Source organism: Leptosomus discolor, chromosome 6 (genome assembly GCF_034619465.1).
Source record: "Leptosomus discolor isolate bLepDis1 chromosome 6, bLepDis1.hap2, whole genome shotgun sequence".
NCBI classification, from domain to species: Eukaryota; Metazoa; Chordata; class Aves; order Leptosomiformes; family Leptosomidae; genus Leptosomus; species Leptosomus discolor.
The window spans coordinates 48039020-48060333 of record NC_141396.1 but is presented as its reverse complement, the minus strand read 5'-3'; the positions used below and the strand labels follow the sequence as shown (position 1 = coordinate 48060333).

At 38.5% G+C, this 21314-nt stretch overlaps 1 protein-coding gene across 4 annotated transcripts in view; it reads right to left on the bottom strand.

Moving 5' to 3' along the window:
* Positions 1 to 21314, bottom strand: part of KIAA1217 (KIAA1217 ortholog) — a 346280-nt gene that overhangs the window by 218589 nt on the left and 106377 nt on the right. For 2 of the 4 annotated variants that reach the window (XM_086467174.1, XM_086467176.1), the window contains exon 1: positions 18386 to 18605. The exons of the other annotated variants lie outside the window; for them this stretch is intronic. In XM_086467174.1, the coding sequence (XP_086323300.1) occupies positions 18386 to 18605 (220 nt within the window). Of the gene's footprint in view, positions 1 to 18385; positions 18606 to 21314 lie in introns of those variants that run through there. 4 annotated transcript variants of the gene reach the window in all.

Sequence of the window (21314 nt, the reverse complement as noted above, 5' to 3'; positions counted from 1 at the left end):
CACGATACTTAAGCTGTCCCACTTTCAAAGTTGGAGGTATGTAGCACATTTCCCCATACTGACTACTCTCACAAGTAAAAATTTACAGTATCTCTCAGTAATTAAAGCAAAGAGAAGAAGATTTAAGCTTTGATAATGATTGGAGAATTTCAAATAGTTTGGATAAGCAACCCCCAAAAGTTCAAGATGAATATTCATATTTTGTTTGGCAGCATGGTCTGCAAATTGAGGATAGAAATCTCATATGATAGCTATCTCAGATCTCCTCCAAGATCCTCCACATGCCCTAGTTATGTCTAAGCAGGAAATAACACAAAAACACCAACATATTTAATTATGATATGCAGAGATGTCTGAACATTCAAAGTGAAAAATGTTGAGAAAAACACAAACTTGCAAATAGTCTAGCTTCATATCGGGCCTATTCCTATTCCACCTACATTTAGTTTATCATTTTTAACTCCTGAAATAGGCAATCTCCCACCTGCAGCGGTTTCCACTGGTGACTCATCACTGTCTTCCAGAGAAAATCCTCCCCATGCCCACTCCTGCTGGTGACCTACTAGAAAGAGTGACAATAGTGCAAATCAAGGACAACGCTAGATCAGGTTCTGCATCTCTCCAGGGGTCGAGCACTTGCCTTGCATGCAGGTCATTTCTCCCCAGCCTGATGGGGCACAGATACCGCTGCTGACGGGTAGCAGAGCCAAGCTGGCAGGCATGGGAGCATCCTTTCCTCTCCGGGGCCCTACACCAGATTCCTGTCTCAGCTACACCACCATAACTGAGCTGAAAGCAATGCAATTGCATTGATGTAGCCAAAATCCAAAAGGCAACTATGTGTGAAGCAGGACTACCCGCTTGCAGAGAAAATGCCAGGATAAAACAGCATAGCTGGGCAAGCAGCTCGCAGCTGCTCCCACCCCATGGTAACTGTCACAAATGCCACCTTCCAACAGGAATCATCCCACTTTTCTGAAAACACTGGCTTTTCTAAACAAGACTGTGGGCAACAGCCTAACACGTTCCCGGGATTCATTTATTCACCGAATTTCCATCTGTGTAAATTATCATCATTTACTTGAAACAAATGGGGAAAAAGTCAAGACAAACACAACCCAATGCTCTAGTCCCAAGAAACATCACTGTGTCATTATCTTTACCCTTAGAAGACTTCCACCATGTATCGCCTCCAAGGACAAACATTCTGGCAGAGGGACAAAGCACACAGTACGCCGTCAAAGTTAAAGATTTGGTTTTGCTCACATAGTTATGACTTACACATTCACAAAATCAACAAACAATTTATGCTACTTCAGATATGGATCTTTTCCATCTCAATGGGACTTAATTCCTTCAAGCTGAAAAAGGAAGCCCAAAAAAACCTGAATAACTAAAATGACATTATACAAAACATAGCCTAAGGCTGCCAATATTTTTCTGTGCATTGAAGGAAAGACTGCATTACTGAGCTAGACCAAATGCCATTTCCAGCAGAAACCTTTCCTTCTTCTTTGCTGCCATGAGAATTACATTACACAGCACTGCACTAAGCCCATTTATTTCATTCTATTTTTTTAATCAGGCTATAAAAATAATCAGCTCAGCTATTCATACTATTCATAGAAATATTAATACAAGATGCTAACTACTCTTTTGCTGTGAGATTTTCTTCTCTATGCTAAATATGAGAGCCATAAAGTTTATGCTTCCCATAAGTTGCAAGAAATTGTGTTTTACTACAGAAAGCTAACATCAAAAATAATTACTGCTATAAACATACAGCAAAATAGTCACACTTTGCACACATCAAGGTTTTACGTGAAAAATTTAGCACAATGCCAGCTGTGGTATAGTTTTAGTTGTTTCAGATGTACAATGTAAAAATCACTTTTACCAAAATGAAGTAGAAAAAAATATTCACAATTAAAAAAAAAAAAAGTTTAGAAATACAAATAGGTTTTCCTTTTGGGTCAAATTAGGATAAGCCTCCCCAAACAAGCAAAATTCTGTTTAAAAAGTGATTTTGATGTGTATTTTTTGGAGACATCAGAAATATATGGGGTTTTCCTCCCTTCTGAATCCAAAACACATGAACTTCTTAATTTAGAAGAATATCACCATGCTTTACCAGTATCATTTTAAACAGTCTTCCCTCCCTACCTTCCCACTGTCTCTTTTTATTGGGAAGAGAAATCCTTTTTATTAGCAAAACCGTTCGCTGTAGGCACTACATCATAGACAATTTTTTTATGAATCAACACAACTTCATCTAAAAATTAGTCAGGTGCCTTGTCCCACCATGCTTCATATTTGGAAGTTGCCTAAATTTCCACCCCATGGATTTGTAAGGTCAATTTGCAATTATTTCTTTTTGTCATAATTATCGTTTATGTACAAATCCCCCTATGTGCAAGACAGCAATTGTATTTCTTCCCAATTTTCTTTCTTACAGAGTCAGACAAAGCAAGGATTTTAATCTCCCCTCATAAAACAGTCTCTCCATTCCCCAAGGCATTTTAGAAACCTTCTTTGGCACCTAATGCAGCTTGAATTTACTTTTCTTAAGTACATATGATCACATTGGCACAGATTTTCCTGCATTATACTTCACACATACCTTATACAAAGCAGCATTAAGGCTTCCTTGCATTGGAAACAGACTTGATAACACGGCCAGATGTCAGATGATCCATGCTACAATTAAACCTGTCCATTTTCCACAAATGTATCACTCCGAGGCCTCAATTATCTTGTGATTAGCACTCCACTGTCTGCCCAGTCCCTCCTCATGACCCTGGTACAGGCTCCCAAGTGCATGACCCACCACTTCTGACAGGAGCCTTTCATCCCACTTGCACTACTTTTCCAATTCAAGTGCTCATTCCGTTTCTTCTACATGAAACTCCAGTCTTCAGCATAACCCTTCTGATAACTTCTGTTATCAAGATTATTATTTTTTTCAATGTTGTCGCTTTCATGGTACAATCAGTAATGGAAACATTATGTTAGCCTGATCCTATAGTCAGTCCTTGGGAACTCCTTTGGTGTTTTGCCCCTAGTTAATTTTTTCATCCTCTTTCCTCTCCTATAACTCGTTCTTAATTCTCATGTTAACAAAGCTCTACACAGTAGACGACAAGCACAGTATTTTGTTGAAGTCCATATGGACTTCATATATGACCACTTCTTTTGTTTAGGGAATTAGCTTAGCGATCTTTTCAATTAAAGATATCAGCTTAGTCAGGCATGACCTTCTTGTGGAGATCCTACACTGTATTTTAACTCATTTATCATGTTTTGTGTCACTTGCTTATTCTTTCCTTAAGACTTTTTTGTAGAAGACTTTGCATACTATTGAGCTCATACTAATGCTCTCTAACTGTGTCATTTTTTCCAATTTAAGTACCATTTTTAATTTATTCCCCCAGGTAATACTAATTCCTGATGTGATATATTTGTTAAAAGTACTTGCTGTTGGAATTGCAATCATATTATGCAAGTTCTTGGATGTGGATTATATGTTCTCTTCTGATTTAAATAATTACATAATTTAAGTTTTGCTTCCCCCTGGAGGTGAGAATTTCCATTTATGCATAATCATGCCTATTAGCTGCCCTGCATTGGCCCTAGGTTCGATAGCATCATCTAAATATGAGAAATTCTACCTATTACATCTAAAACCTATCCGTCTATATCACTGCTAATGTCAAAATTTTCATCTTTTTACACAGACTGCACTTCCAGTCTTCTTTACTTTTTATAAATTTTATTTTAAAAAATAATAGTTAAATCTTTGTTAGGCGGATTCTTAGAAATGTGCAATTCATTCCCATGTTTTCTGATTTTTAAGGTACAGTTCTCTGTATTGGAAAATCCTCTTTCCATTCCTTGCAGACTCCTTGCTTATGCTTAATGCTGTTTTTAGAGTGATTATTTATCCAGTGAAATATGGGGAACTTTTTTACAATGCATAATAGTCATATCTCTGTATTTAATTCCAGAAGTTTTTTGAACCTTTGAATAAAGATGGCGTTCATACCTGCTTTACATAGTAGTCCCTGCAATTTTTATTCCAGATTAATTAACTACTATCTGCAACTTCTCAAATATTTGTCCTCTGGAAATCTTACAGACCTATGGTGGTTTCTAAGTTGTTCTCTCCTTGGCCTTATTCCCATCCACCTTTGGCTTACACTCACATTGCTTCAGCAGAGCTTTTAGCTTAGTTTTTTTCCCAAATGTTTTTTATTCCAGGAGGTTCTATTTTATCCCACCTTCCCTTTCTCAAAGCTTTATGCCTTTAACACGCACAGACACCCAACTGAATCCACTTGCCAATACAAGCCTTCCTGGACACATTGCCATTTTTTGGATAACACCTCTTTTCCCTTTGGCATAGATATCCCTCAGTCTTCCATGCACCTGCCTGGATCCTGACATTGATGCACCAATGCTTCCATGACTCACACTGACCTTGCCCAGAATCCCAGCCAGATGAGGTGGGATCCTTTCACTAACTATAACTTCACGTCACAATTTTTACTAACAGTGGAACTTGTTGTTTCTTGCTAGCTATCACCTAATAATATCACTTTGTCCACTTCTGTAGTCTTATTTATCCAATTTTAATTTCCCTGTGCCCTCAAGGCTTGTACAGACATCGCATGGGTCTCTCTTGCGCTTTCTCCTGAATCCCATTTCATTAGTTTAAAACTACTCTCATCAATCCCACAAAATGAGGAAGCTGCATATTGTCCACCCACTGACAATAACCTTATTTTGTTACTGACATCTAATAATGAAATAGCTTTCTTCATTGCACAGTTCATTTCATAACGTTTTCATGTCTTCATGCTCCTTCTCTAGAAGATGACAGATCTACTGGACATCGTCTCAGCTCTTACCTGTACCACTCCCAAGCTTTTTATTGTCACTCTTAATCTGCTCCAACAAGAGTCTCACAGTCATTCATCACTCAAAATGATGTTCGTAAGAAGTTTTCTCATTCCTCTGTGGTTTCTTTGAGATGCAGGTATCTCATATCCTTGCAAGCAGCAACTTTTTTGCCCTCTGGATCCCCTCTGGTCTTCCCATCTGTACTCTCCAGGTAATCCATAATGATCGCAATCTAAACCAAACATGTCCTTTAATTCGTATTAGACATCCACCTGACATGCAGGAACTCAGCTGGATGCCTGTGCTCCCATTTTTATTTAATTTCCTTATATAATTTAATGTACCTAAAATTCTGGCAAAAGGTGAGAGCAACACTGAATAATTTTAAAACAATGAGTCTATTAATACATAGTAAGTATTTACATTTTAATGCATTAACACCACCGTCACTACAGATGCACAGCCCAGACAAAAATCCTATCATCTTTACTTCTCTTTTTCATCACAGTGTCTCTGAGTGCAATTACTGTCATTTATCAGTACTGTCATAAAGTAACACAGATCTCAAACTATCCCTTCAATATAGTCCAGACTTTATCAGATGTAATTAGCTGTAGCATCCCAAAGGCTTCTCCCATATCTTGCTTCCCCAAAACCTTAAGAATTCTTTGGCTTCTTTCTACAGTTATTCTCTTATGAGTCCTAGATTTTCCCTCCTTGTCTACTTAGCAATTGTCTTCAATAATCCTGTACAACTTTCCAGCAAGATTATGTATTACTCCATCACCCAAAACGACCATACAGCTCATCTTGCACTTGCAAATGTATGCCTCACTGTCCAGGTTCCTCAAACTGGGGCTAAAAAAGAAAACACACACTGCCTGATTCTAGGTGTCACTTTACCTTTTCTGAAATAGTCACATTTTCTACTATTTACTATTCAAAGTGAAACTTCTTTCAGATTTCCAAGCCATTTTGATCAACTGAACTAAACCCACTAATTCTTGCATCTATCTGGGCTGGTATGTGCTAAGAGCAACAGCTTCAGCATAAACTCAATTATATTCATATATATTCTGTATTTAAATATGTTGACAAAATCTACATTATATTAATAAAATCAGACAGAACAGTACGAAACTACAAAACACTGGAATTTTTTAACGGGAAATTTATTCTTGCTAAATGCACAGTCAAGACGCAAGTACAACATCATAGTGAATGTAGCCATGCATTTTCCAGTTTTGCTTTGATACAGTACGAAGAACTTCCTGTGATTCTTCCTGAGCCTTAAAGTATCTGGCATTTTTCTTCAAGCTTAAACTTGCAAGCTGTGTGATTATACTAGATATCAGCTTCCTTTCAATTTTACTATTTAACCTTTTTTTCACTGTTTTTAAAGCTTCTGGATAGCATGTATGAAGTACATGTATGGTATTCTCAACTAGGAATACCAAAACCTCAAAATCAGAGAGCAAATAATGAAGAACCCAACGTGTACAGATTTAAAAAATATTATAATTCTTAGCAGTTTAATAATTTTGGTGTCTCTAATGAATAGCTTTTGAACGTTCTATGTTGGCAGCTCTCACTGGTGTACTGCTAGAACCACTGAATTTTCCTGTGAAATATGTCTTAACAGTTCACTGTTTCATATATTTTGCTAACACGAGTTTAAGCTGAACTTAACCCCACCCTGATTCAATTCGTGGACATTTATACCTTATTAAAGATGATTCATTCTGCTCTAAACACCAGGCTTTGGGCAGGCCTTTAAAGTTCCACAAGCGTCAGAAGAAAAACAGCTCCCATTGCACAGATAAGAAATTAAGTTCGGATGTATCTCAAACTGCTCACCCGGGATGCACAATGAGGGCCACCATTCAACTGACCTTTCAAAAAGGATTCCCTGTTCATTTAAACATCTTTTTTTCTGTGTTCTTCTAAACACAAGCCCACAGACAATGTTCAATGTTGATTTGATTCGTGGGAAGTTTCATGCTGCATCTAGATCTAAAAAACACTGAAGTGCTGTGAGTGCCCATAGCAGTACCACAGATACTCGTATAGTTTCAGAACATCCACTTTAATGAAAACACGCCAGCTCATCAGCTCCTTTTCCCGACACCCTGACACGTCACATCCCAGCTTCATGGCAGGCTCCTCCATATACATACTAAGTCCAAATATTCTTTCAGCAAATCCCCATAGCTCCCACGCCTCATTTTCATTCAAGCTTTGAGGGACACATGATAAAACCAACCCATCCAACAAGGAAGCAGTCTTCAGAGCACACATTTCTCTAGTGCTCTGCTTCAATCCAAGCAGCAGCTCAGAAAAGAAAACATACTGCTCTCCTTGCAGGAACACCATTTTATCTTTGGATGAATGTGCCACAGAGAGTCCACAAGATATAACAGGTAGTCAATGTATTTATGTGGCCTACATAACTTTCTCATTGAAGTGAAATTGTATTTTTACTTATAATTAATGCTGCCCATCACCTTCCAAGGCAAAACTCTATTCTCAAGTGTCTCATCACGAAGTCCTACATCTACAATGACATTCCACAGGCATTAAACAAAAACCGAATTTCATTTAATGAGTTACAACTTTTGCTTTGCTGCTTTGCTATTACCAAACTAGAGGGGCAGGGAGATGCCCTACATAATGACTTCTGAGAGAGTAGAGATTTACAGTGAGAAGACTTTCAAGAAATCAGAAGAGTTGTCTTTAGATGCAATATGCTTAATGTCCAACATTTACAAGGCATCTTGCACAATACTGAAAATACCAGAACTTCAGCATAGTGAGGAGGAACATGCTCCTTCCAAATATCTATTTACTTTAAAGTCAGCAATACAACATTCGTTAACTGAACACCCATGTTATTTAGCTGAAGCAGTTTTTAAAGTATGAAAACAACATTCTCCAAGATGCCTCACAGGATGCAATTCCTTTAACAAATGGAATATCTGGCTTTAATAAGTGGACACATTTCTTCATAACCTGAAGAAACAGTTAAAAAGGTTTTCCTTGGAGTCAAATGTATTGAAAAGAGGGTGAAAGAAATAACAGAACCTTTTAAAGGTAATACTCACATTACCATTCTAACAGGAAATCTTCCATAATATACAGCCATACCATTAGATTAACCAAGCTGCAATTTTTAAAACTAATGTTAGAGACAGTAAATATGCCCTAAGCCAGAGTGTGTTATATTATTGTGACACTTTGAGCATACTGATACGTTGCTGGTCAATGTTATTTACTATCATTATGTACACATCTGCTAAACAGCCACATCCAATAAAGCATTAGTGTCCTCATCGTAGTTCAACCTTACAGCTCACCAATTGCCCAGATGAGACTGTGGCAAGCTGGACAGGCTGAACCATATCTCACTGCTGCCCACGGGACACAACACAGAAACGAGCCTCCGCATCCCTTGGCTCATGAAATGGGTGTGTGCAGCCGTCAGAAGGCACCTGGGCGAGGAAATATGGTCCCAGCTCCTAACCTCACAGGAGGGCTGAAACAGTGTTAATTCTGCACAGCAACCGGGCGCTCAGGCTTTCTACTAATGACAAATAAAGGGTACCCCAACTCTTATGAAGATGACAGCAAAACCAGACAGATGAAAAAGGAATTGCATTACTCCTGCTGTAGAAGAATTTTTTTAAGGCTAGGAGAAACCATAATTCTTGTTTGCTATCAAACAAAGCGTAAGGACTCTGTGGTGCCAGTGCACTGAGTCCAAACATTTTCCTGGCTAGCGAATAGTTGATTAACCATTTAAATCGGCTAGTGCAAGTCACTCTTCTTCCCCTCCTTACAGCTGGTTGTCCCACACATCAAAAACTGACATCCACTTACCTATGAATATTTACCAGGACCACTTCATAGGACTGCTGAATACACATCACTTCAGTTTAGTAAAATTGTCTGATAATTAACAATGTTAATGAGAATGTTTAGTACCAATGCAGGCAGGATGCAAATCATATTGCATCATCCAAACCCAATATTTTCTTTGGTTGTTTGGGTTTTTTTGCTCTTTTTGAAACTGAGAAGAGCTCTGACAGTTTCATAGCACTCCCATTCTAATAAAAACGCATAAATATCTTGCTTACCTTTCCCTAGCTGCCAGACTCCCAAGGGGCTTAAACACACTGCTGATTTTACAAGGCTTGCCTGTTCTAAAATCACCTAATGTAATAAATGGTGAGGTTGCTTTCTTTGTTTACTTCAAGTCTATTTTAAGTCCATTTGCAATGAGCTGGAAAAGTAAAAGAGAAAAGCCCAGGGTTCAGACACACTTTTTTCAATCCTTAGAAAAAGTGAACATTTGAATTTTTTTATAATTCAGAAAATTAGAGCTGAAGTAGTTAGAATCAGTTTTGATGCTAGTGAATGTGTTCTTTAGAAAATCACTGAAGCCTAAAAAGGTATTTGCATCAATTTCTGTAGGAGTAATTTTGTGGTAATTTAAAAAAGATCTTATACAGTATTTTTACCATCTTCAACACAAGTGTTATGAGACATTCATTCAATTTTTCCATTGAAAGAATCAGTAATGTTGTCTGCACGTTTATCAGCTTTCATTTAAAAATTTCAGAATCCTTTAGAAAGGCTTCAAGTATTTTAAACCATATATCAGCATGGTGAAAAGAAGACACCAATTCTGACTCAGAATTCAGCTTCTAAAGGTTCCTGATACACACACCTCATCACCTTCCTTTACAGTGCCTCTCACTTACCACCCAACCCTTGCTACTGCTGGAGTCCTGCTCCCCCTAAAGGCACCCAGTGCATGCCTAAGATGAGAGACTCCTCACTCTTCCACCCACACAGGTTGTGTCTGTATTTTCACATACCAAAGATCACATTTTTCAAACACATCTTTTGATCAGGGATCCTCAGACCTGGCAATGAGCAGACTGCAGTTCCACACTGACACTGCTTGCAGGTCAGCCCTTTCTACCTTCATCACTATCTTCATGGCACCGACAGAAACGCGTGGAAGATGATTCAAAATGTAAGTGGCTCTGCATGTGCTTTTAATGTCCTCTAAGCAAGCATACAGAAGAAAACCAGAAACAAACTTACTCAAAACCTTTTTAGAGGGTTAAGAAACTCTCTTTAAATAGTCCTGTCACAATGTACAGGATCTTTCATCTCATATATTAGCTTCTTTAATGATGCAAGAATATCTAGTCCCATCAGCTGGTTGCATTTCCCTACTGCTATGAGATACAATGTGCCTCCTGAAGAGATAAGAACACTTGGGCAAACTTCCTCTCCTATCTCTCCAGAACACTGTCTGAGAAGCTACTGAACGCTTAAGCTCATCGGCCACACATCCTATCAGCACCATTTAAAAATGATCAGTAAATGCTGGGTTTGGCTTTCAACTATGTAGCGTGACAAGGCTTTTGCTTGAGAGATGACATTTAATCAGAATTATTATATGTAATATAGATTATATAGGATATAAAGATATGAGCTGTTACATGCCATGGAGCGGCACAGAACAGCTCCAACTGTCATGGACATGGCTTAAGTTAATGTACTGATAAACATTACACAGTTTTTTGACAAAGATAAAAGACCAACTGGTATTAGGACTGCATGCTTAAACATGCAGTGATCAAGAGTAAAAATTAAGGCTGCACCTGCTACCTACTACCAATATTTTCACAGACAGCCTGGAAAAATCTCTACCCTGTCATCTGCAATAAAACTTGTGCTTATGGACAGAAATGAGAAGAGACTAAAGAAATTCAAATTGATACTTTTCATTGTAACTTACCATTTGAAATTTAACTCCTGTGTTGCCATTGGGAGGAAAATACAGAACTTGTTATTAAACTACTACTGTAGTTCACCTCTGTGGGTCTTTGTGGGCCAGCTGTGATGGAGCAATGTTCTGTATCATGCACCAGGGAAGCAGCCTAGAGCTTCTCACATTTTCTTCCCTAAAGCTTTTGGCTTTGCACTGGTGGGAATTCCGCTCTTTTGATGAAAGATGATTTTCTGCATTTTCAGTGATTAGCTGACTAAAAAAAAAAATGCAGATCATGTTGACTTCTTGAAAATTTACAGTTTTCATGCAAGGCTGAACAGGAATTACTAAATAAAGAAGATGACTACAGGCCATCAGTTTTATCTCTGGATGCGTAGTATAGATTTAGCACATGAGTAAAAGGAGAGATCAAGGCCATTGCCACTGGCTCCCAATCCTTGAAACAGGAGGATAATGCTAAATGAAGCTCCTAGATGATTTCAGGGAGTAGCTCTGTGGCATACTGGACAAGAGAGCAACCCCTAATAGCCCCAGAACAAGCAACAAGATCAGTGTTATGTTCAAGGAGTTCATGCCAGTAAGGCACTCAAGGGGATTTCATGCAGCTAGGAACATCACTGAAATCTTTTATTTACACTGTGTTAAAATAACTTGCCAGTCAAGCAGGAAAGAAGTGTTTCATCTGCTACAAACCATACAGTTAACTAGCAGCAGCTGCCCTGATGCTAAGTATGACTATTCCCTAATTTCACCAGTTGTGAAGACAAGCGTGGCAATGGGTTAATTACAATCACTCTCCAGAACTGTGTCACAATTTTCTATCAAAGACTAGTTTGAAAGAGTATGGAAAACAAAACAAAAATACTTATGTAAGTCCAACTTCTCTTTGCTGTGCTTTTGACTATGTTAGGACATAGCGGCATTTGAACAGAGAAATCTTTCATGGAGAAATACCGGTATGGTTGATAAGCCTCTGAATTCCTCTAAAAATACAGAACTAGCTTACTTGGCACAAGTATTGTTTGCACTTCTATTTACTTTACATGCAGCGATACACATCATATTGATGATATTAAAAAAAAACCAACCAAACAACCAAACAACACACTAGAAAATGAAGAGAGTAAGGTTCATTTAAATACACTGCTTCAGGCAATGGGAAAACATTATTTTATTTTTCAGGTGAAATTACACCTTCTCTGGCTAAATCTCTTTTCCTGTATATTCCAATAAAAGCTGCTTACAAAGTTTGCTTTGTAACTCAAACAACTCAATAAAGTCTATCTATCACATATCTAGATGCTGCAGATGAATCTGAGTTTTGGAAGACAGACGGTTGAGGCGGTCTCTCTCCAAAGTTTTCACTGCCCAGGAAGCACCTTATATGTCCAAGCTGCAGCAAAGCCATTAGCCTGTTCACAAACTCAAAGTATCAGACTAAAGATAAATGTTATCTAAACCAGGACACAACCACAGCCCATGTCAGCAGGAGATGGCTATCATAAAACACATATTCCCCAGTAATTGTACAACTTTGTCTGTTCTTAAATATTTTGATATTAATACCCTGGATGTGTCCAGCCAGCTAGCTCTGCATTCCTGATGTTTTGATTTTTCTTATATTTGCAGCTTTGCTTTTTCTTCTTCTATGTTTTTAAAGTAGCATTAATAACTGCTTCATTTTTTTCAGTGAGAGAAAATAAGGTGAACTCATAACTGAGCCCTGAGACTTCTCCCTTCGCTTAAAATAAGCAGCAGGCCTGGGTGACTACTTATTGCATAAATGCTTTAGTAGTCAGTAAAGTAGCCCTTACAGTGTAGGAGATGGAAGATCCTGAGCTTCCCAAAGCGATGTATAGTGCTCTCCTTCCAATCCTGCCAGGTCCCAAGGGAAGAGATTTCAAAGTGGATATACATTTGCAATTGAAAAATAGTTCTATAAGCAGTGAGATTACCGTAACTTGGTTTCCAATGCATCTTTTTTTTTTTTCCTGTGATTGACTACTGACTTTGTAAACTGAATTATACTTAGGTTGCAGCATGCATTCAGCTCCAAAAAAGTTTCCATCAAAATTCACGCAATCTCCTCCACAGTCTGAATTTGCCTCTCTGTTGAATTGTCTGAGCTGTGAGCTACAACCCAAGCTTGTCCCTAGGGTATGGCTTTCATGAGGTCTCACTCACTCGTGAACTCTGGTGTGTAAGACGAGCTGAGCAGGCACTGCAGCTTTTCCCTGAACATGATATTAATCAAGTCTTCCTTTGCCACCCAGCTGGCAATTTTCCACGAAATTATAGAAAAATATAGACATGCACCTTTTGATAGGTACAGAACAGAGTATCCTATACAGCATACAGTGTATATAGTACATCATAGAAATGCAGGATTTTTGAGACACTTACCTCTCCATCATAATTGCACAAATTCAGATAATGGGTAAAAAGGTTACTGATGGAGGAAAGTCTGCCAGGGTGTTGTGACATGACCAATTTTTTTCAGGAAAGCATGCTTTAAAAAAAGCTAAAACATACTTTATGCTTGGGTCTGAGTCGTGATCTCACAGCAAATAAGAACAGAGGTTGGTCTTTCATTCCTTACCTAAACAAATGTCCAGACATTCAGTTTTCAATAACCATAACTCCAGTTTATATACTGCATAATCTTAATTGGAAGAAAGCATGTTCAGTTGCCCTGTTCATCCTCCAGGTGAAGTCATATATCAACGGCTATAGAAATAAAAGTACACAGGCAATGAAAGAATGTACAGTCTCATACCTGATACCTGTTTCTACAATGCAACTATAAATTCCAAGAGTTATTTTTAATAATGTTCTTTTCCATCTTGAAAATTTTTTATCTAGATTTCTTCCATATTTTGGTATCTAATGGTCCTTGTTATTTCTTCATTTCTAATACTAATATACTAAAATGAAATAAAACTTTCCTTAACAATTTGTAAAGCTATGTGTTTCAAGCTCAAAATTTTGAATAATTAACCACATTAAGATGCACACATCTGATACCAAGCCTAGTTTCATTACAGTTTTTCAGGCTCATGTACAAGACAGTAAAATTTCTGATTTTTTATTTATTTTAAGATTGCAATAAAAACTCTGCATTTTAAAAGCAAAAAAAAATATGTACTGGCCGTAAAGAAGACAGCTAGCATTGAATTTGTGAGATAATGAACATTTGTATATACAAGTACCTCTCTGTCTTGATGACTAGTTGCACAATAAAAAAAATACTGTAGGCTAAATACAAACATTCTTTGCTTTGCTATTCTTTTAATAACGAATGTCCTCGGAAGGCTAACCCCTAATCTTACATGTGTTCCATATTTGTAGGTACATCTCTGTAAGGAAATGCTGTGAAATGGAAGTTCCTGACAGATAAAGTTCTTGGCCTTAAAAATTCCATAGGTATTACTTGAATGTCAGAAAGAATAGTTTCAAAACTTTGCCCATGATTCAATAACTCTTTATTTAAAAACCATAACAAGCTTGGAGATAATTAGTAATACACGTATGGATTATATAGTCATTGTTATGTTGGAGTCATAAAAATAAATGGGGGAAAATACAATTAATTCCACTTTTTATGGTGATATTATTACTTGTTTTGCATGAAAAGCCCATAGATATGAATCCCACTATAGCCCTGAAGCCTTTTGGCCCATATCTAATAATAGGGATGGGACAAACAGGTTTTGTCTAGTTTTGGATCCAACTGAATATAAGATACCAAGATACCAAGAGTTTTAGTCTAAAAATATTGGTCTTGCATTCCAATTACCATAGCCTACAAAGTAAAGTGCAGAGGGGAAACCAGGGAGGAAAACCTAATGGAAAAAGTAGAGTGTAAAATAAAGCAAAGTGAAACAATGTGAAGCCAAATAACAAAGCAAATATCAAAACTCAATAAAATGGGACAAAGAAAGGAAATTGAAAAGACAGTCATTAGTATACTCTCTGCTTTTCTTGGAGGAAAGTAAGGGTGACAGAACTTCATAAAGCTCTCCTATCAGTAACATATTCCAGAGGTGAAAAAAATCATATTTTAATTGATTCTGTCTTGAAAGAAAGAATGAAAAAATGAAAGCTTTGTCCATCTTCATTTTTTCTTCAAGCCAGCAAACACTAAAATGATGTTGAGTTTGCAAAGACAGTTACTGGCCAGATGGGAAATGCCAAAACTCAGACTGTCTCTGCCACCCTGTTTCCCATCCTGCGTGCACATGCACTGTGGTAGTCTTTCCTTATCTGCACACCCCCTGCCCTTGATACGGGCATCATCTTGTTCTCTGCACAGAATAAACAGGGCTCATTTCACATGCACGGAGTCAAATGCTTTGTCTGAACTATTCTGGATGTGGAATTGGGGTTCACATACTGCATGCTTTTTAAACCTTGCTCTGAAGACCAAGCAACAGATTTTGTAGCCTAGGCCTCAGTATTTCTCATTACTGTATTACAGTAGGTAAATGTTTGTGAAATGCCATTCTCACAACAGTCCCTATAAAGAAAGGATTTTATTCTACCCCTTCCTCCCTTTTTTAGCAAGATGAGAATCTGGCATCCAGAGAAATTATGGTCAAAGATGTTCATTAAACTCAGGTGAAGAGTAACAGGTAAGTACAAGATCAACTTCTTGAGTCCTTTGTATTTGACAGTACTCCATGCAATAAAATCACAGCTGACACTGACCTCAGTTACTTTTATGTGTGTTCAGTACTGCAAATCAGAACCCGTGGTCTCAGACTTGTACATCCAAAAACTAAAATGAAAAGTAAATCCACACAGCCAGCATTCCCCTGTGACCTCTGTGGTGGAGGCAGAGAGAGATCCACTCCAGCCTTTAATGGCTTTACCTATAAGGACTAATTTTGTCTTTGCCACAAGCTGCCCCCCTGCCTATACAATCCAACTTATTAGTTAAGCACAACTCATCACATGCACAACACAGGGCAGGAATCCTGTAGAAAAAAATCCCAATATATAATCATAATTAAAATGAGTCATCCCATTTTACAGTCCCATTAAAATTGTAACCACAATTGTGGATTTCCTATCTGTTAAGCGCTCAGCTTTGCTAAATTGCTGTCTGTTGACACCATTCATGCATGTTTTCTCTTCGGTTTTAATTTAAAAGAATTTCAAGGAAACCAGAAATGCCATCAAGTTACTCATGAAGACATGCAAAGCTCACTAGTAGGAACTAGTCCAGTGGCTGCAGGTTGATCTCTTGTGCACGGAGCAGGATTTTAAGGGGTAACACACACACAGGGCCACGGTGTTTTACTGACATTACATGATAAACAGATCCCCCTCCTCCACATCAGGTTATTCAGGACCATGCTCCCCACCTGACAAAGCCTCCTGCTCCCACTTCCCCACCCCAGCCCCTCTGACCCACTCGTTCCTAAAATCCAATTCTCCTTTGCTATTTTTTTTCCTCCAAGCCCCAGTCCTCTTCCCATGGGACCTCTCAGCCTCCCCTCACCATGCTACCTACTTCAGTCAACACATTCAGCCTGTATTTGCCCTGTGGCACCTCTCTACTTTCCCTCTTTTCCTCTTCAAGACCCCATGAACACCCTCTGGCTACTGCTCACACTCTCTTGCGTTACTCAGCCTTGTCCCCAGGGCACTGCCCTGTGGCTTGTAGACCCTGAGCTGTTTCTTTTGGCTTCTGCCATATCTGCTGCCCCTCCACCATCCGGCTCTGCACCTGCTTCTCACAAAACATCTTCCAAATCACTTTGGCCAATGTTTGGACTCCACTGGAGGCCATCCAGCCAGTCCCATTTTCAGACAAAAGTCACACACTCTGCATTGCCATCACCCTTATAATATGCTCCCTTCAGAAGTACCTGTATTTGTTCTTCAAACATTCTTGCAAAAACAACTCACAGTAATATCTTGCCTAATGTACAAAAACCATCCCAATGCAGAAAGCCAGTACATAACAGGGATTAATTCATGCTCCAGAAAACAGTAAGCATAATGCTATAAATACTGAAAGCACATGCCAGGTTGCAGCATTACTGATAGCCACTAGGTTTTTCTTTTAGAGAAATCTCACCTAAAACACTAAGCAGTGAGCACAACCCTTGCTTTTAGCTGCGAAGCATTACATAGCCCAAAAACATTTAACTAAAATGAGTAAAAGCAAGCCCTGAGAGATCCATAAAAATCACATCCCTTAAAAGGACACACTTGCTATTCTGTAAATCCCACATAACTTTATTTTCTCAAGGCACCAAATATGCGAGAGCACACAAAAGGGACAAACTACTGTTTAAAAACCTTAACTTGGTGAAAAACATTCTATTACAGGGTTTTCTATGAAAGTTTTCAAATTTTAAAAACTTGACTGGGAAACATCATTTACTAGAGCATCAATAAATATTTGGTTATCAGGGCAGAAAAAAATGTACATCTGCTTTTTTTTGGAATAAAGGTTTTAATTTCTTGCATACATTACAAGATCAAAAATGAGGTTCCACATTACATTGCTAAATAAGCAAGACTTTTTGTGAGTGAGACCAGAAGTTTAAGCCCTCCCACCTCCAGTTTTTCTATTTGCTCTCTTCTGCCTTCAATAAAGTGCTTCAGACCCTGTTTCCTTTATAGAAACAAACAGATCATCCATCTCCCTGAGTAAGATCAGGTGTCATTACTTCTTCCTTCTTTGTGAAATAATAAAAGTCATACTGCAGGGAAAAAAATTCTTTTAAACCTTATTCAGCCAGGAAGAGAAACTATAACCTTGGATGCCATGTGGGTGAAACGAAAATACAGAGTTTCAAGTTAAAAAGGTCTACAATTTACACTTTTTGTTTCCTATGGATTTAGGATAGAAGGGCAGCAATTTCTATTTTGGATTGACAGAATTCTACTTCTCATTCATATTTAAATATAAAACCTATCAAAAGTCCAATTAGAATACTGCTGCTTTTATTTCCTAAAAGAATAGCAACTTACCCTCATTTTTCACCATGCAGATTAAATGGCTACTTTTAAATGCAGTTCTAAGGAGCACTGTCACAAAACCTAAGTTAAAGACGGGCATTGGTAATGCTCCTGCAGCCCATTGCTTAACAGATCAGTGAAAGTAGATCATAATCTTATATTATCCTCCACATTTGTTTGCATTCTGAAAGCATATAAGCCTTTCCAAATACACTTGATTTGTTTAGTTTCTATACAAGAAATCAACTCACAGCTGCCTTGTTAGGACCCATGAACAGGAGTTTCACTTGCAAGGTTGAATGAGATTCTGTGCCTGCACTGATGTCTATTTTCTCATGTTATTTAGTCTTCCTCACATTTGCTAATAATTTCAAATTATCATTTCGAATAAAGCTTCACGATGCAGGGTCACATTTAGACTGTAAAAGATTGTGATTTACCTCTTTGACAGCCCAACATTTTTAGCTTGTATACAGCACCCAGCCACAAATGAACAACAAAAATGTTTTGAGTGCTTTTATTTTCAAAACAAATGCTTTATGTACCAGAATCTGTCATTTAGAAACAATACACACACACACACACACATACACATATACATACACACCCCCTATTCTACAATAATTGATGTTTGGGGTTTATTAAAAAGGCAGTAATTGCAAAAGCATTTGATTATTTCTTTTGCAGCATGAAATAACTGGTTACCTTTCAGGAAAGGAGCTCTCCGTGGCACAAGCCCTTCTGTGATTTCCACCTGGTCTTGCTGATGCTGTTTAACCAGGTTTCCTTCGCTGCCAGCTCTCAAAATCTTTTCACCTAGCCTAATCTTTCGTGATCGACTGTTAAAATCTTCTTTCCTAGACATAGGCGATTTAGGAGCTGTATTAGCTGACACAGGTCGAGCCAAGCGAGAGGGTTTAGACATTCTGTCTGTGCAGGAATGTACCTGCTCCGAAAGCAATTTCTAAAAAAAATCCTTCCCAGCTCACTTTCCAGCACAGAGGCTGGGGAGTTCGTGTGTGCAGCGCAGCTGGCTGCAAAGTGCTGTGCTGCCAGTCCGATCAGTTTTAAACACCAGGCGTTGGGTGGTCACGCAGACAGTTTCCCGGACCTGTGGAATGTAAATGTGTGCTGGGGTAAAACGGATGACTCTGCTCCAGCACTGAGTCCCAACTGCACCGTAGGGAGCAGATGCTCTGCCATGGACTGTCTCAAGCTCCCGGCGTGCACCGACAAGGAGCCAGGCAGCACCGGAGCAGAAGGGGAATGCCCCACCTACGCAGGTACATCATGAAAAACCACCCAAGCACAGGGTTACCTCTGCACACAGGACCTTCCCACATTCCTCTCCCAACCCTCTCTCTCAAACAAATGCTTTCTTGTTTTAGCAGATTTCTGCCTTGTGCGCCAAAACCACACCACTTCAGCACTATATGGTAAATGCCTGATGTCAAGAATCCGTTTGTCTTTGAGTTAAGCATGGTGCAAGCTTACACTGGATTAAATGATGCATATTCTCCCACCACTGTATTTTCTAACTCACCAAAATAAATGAAGGAATGACAGTGAATATCATCTCTTCTTGAAAAATGGCCCAAATCCCTTATTATTAACTGGCATTGCTTAGGAAATAACACTGCATAGAATATTGCCCATTATACTTTCCTCTTTCACTGGTATACGTACACCTAAAAAACCCCTGGCTTCTTGCACACTACAGATAACCATGTTCTTTACTGACTCTCCAAATAAAAAATTCCTGACCTCAAGCTACATTATTTCAAACCTCAGTTCCTGGATGCTTTTCTTTGAAAATACCTAGGCAAAGCCTGCCTAAGTTTCTCTGCCAGCCCTACACTTGTGAATGATGCCAAGACACAGAGTATTTGGTCACATGAAAAAAAAATTCCATTCACTGTATTTTGCAAGCAACTTCTAAACAAAAAATACCACAGTGTAAACCAGAGAAAACATCACAGCTACAGTTACAGTAAAATCTTCATGTTGAATTTTAAAATGTATTCCTCAATATCCCAGGCAACCAGTATGTTATATCAATAACAGAGTATGAGGGACCATTTTATTTTGAAGCTAGAACAAACATAAGCAAATCAATACTACCAGAGCTAAAGTACTAATAGTTATTTAGGAGAAATACTTAACGAGCAAAAAAACCAGAAAAATTATGACTGAATTATTACAGACATTCCTCATTTTCTGCAATGGCAATTTTTCAATGCAGTAAAATATTTTTGCATGCTATTTCCGTATTTTTTTTTTCAAGAGTCATACATTCTAGAGGTAATTGTTCATGCTTCCTCTATAAAGCATATTGTCTATTGCTTTGTTGCAATAGAATGGGACAGATTAAGTGCAATACAGCAAGCCTTGCCATAATCTGCATATTATTTTATCAACACAGTAAGAGCTCTGAGTGGGAAGACTTCAGCTCTCAAGGAGGGACTTGATGGACAGGAGAGTAACTCTAGGCTGATTAGCAGTGCTCAAGCACAGCAGGTCATGCAGAAGAAGACGGAGAACAGAAACAGGAGTGAAACAAGAAGATGAATGGAGAATTAATCACATAACTGGAGTGAGGAATGAGTGAAGAAAGAAGAGAAAAAGGGAAAGCCAGTAAGCACGTGAGAGCTTGGTTGTACTGAGCCTCAGAAGTACTGTCATTCCCTCTAAAGATCTCAGACTGTTTTGCAAACAGTTATTTTGAAGATCTTCCACTATAATTTCTTCACCAAATGCAAATACTCTGTGCTTAACAAGAGTTTTTAAGCAGTGACAATAATGCCTCTGATATTACACAGATATATTTTAAGTCTCCCAAACACAGGACAATCGTGATATAAAATCCACCTCTGACTGACAACATAAACAATGGTGGTTTGGTTTTTGAATTAATACTGCTAAGGCGAAATCCTACTGAAACTACTACACATTGCACATTCATCTGAATGGAGCATCCTTAGCACAGGGTGCTCTTGGAAAAAGCAGCCTCATCTGTGAAGCAGGAGTCTAACCAGACAGTCACATTACCTGTAAACTTAAAATAATTTAATATCTGAGCAAAGCAAGGACATAACTAATTCAAGTTTTTCCTAAGGCTCTCTCTACAGCAACATAGCAACAAGAGATGGGAAAAGGGAGATGTTATCCATCTGCTTCTGACAGGAAAAGCATCGGCCCTAAGTCTTGTCCATTCGGATATCAAAGTGACACTTCTGCACCGTGAGACAGCACCAACATCCTGATTGACATTCGTTTTTGACAGAGAAGAAGCTCTTCATCTCACAGCAGAGTCTCAGCCATGCAGAAATGAGGTGAGCCAAACATGTTCCTCAAACACGGGAAATTCCCAGAATACTCCAGTCAAAGATGACCATTTTCAGTAATATCTTAGTGCCTGAATAGCCATCAGGTGCCTAATGGCATTACGTCATGTGAGGAGAGGCTGAGAGAGTTAGGACAGCTCAGCCTGAAGGAGAGAAGACTCAGAGGCATCTCATCCATGTGCATAAATACCTGATGTGGGGATGACAGGGAACGAAGCCAAGCTCTTCTCAGTGGTGTCCAGCAACAGAATGAGAGGCAATGGGCACAAACTGAAATACAGGCAACATAA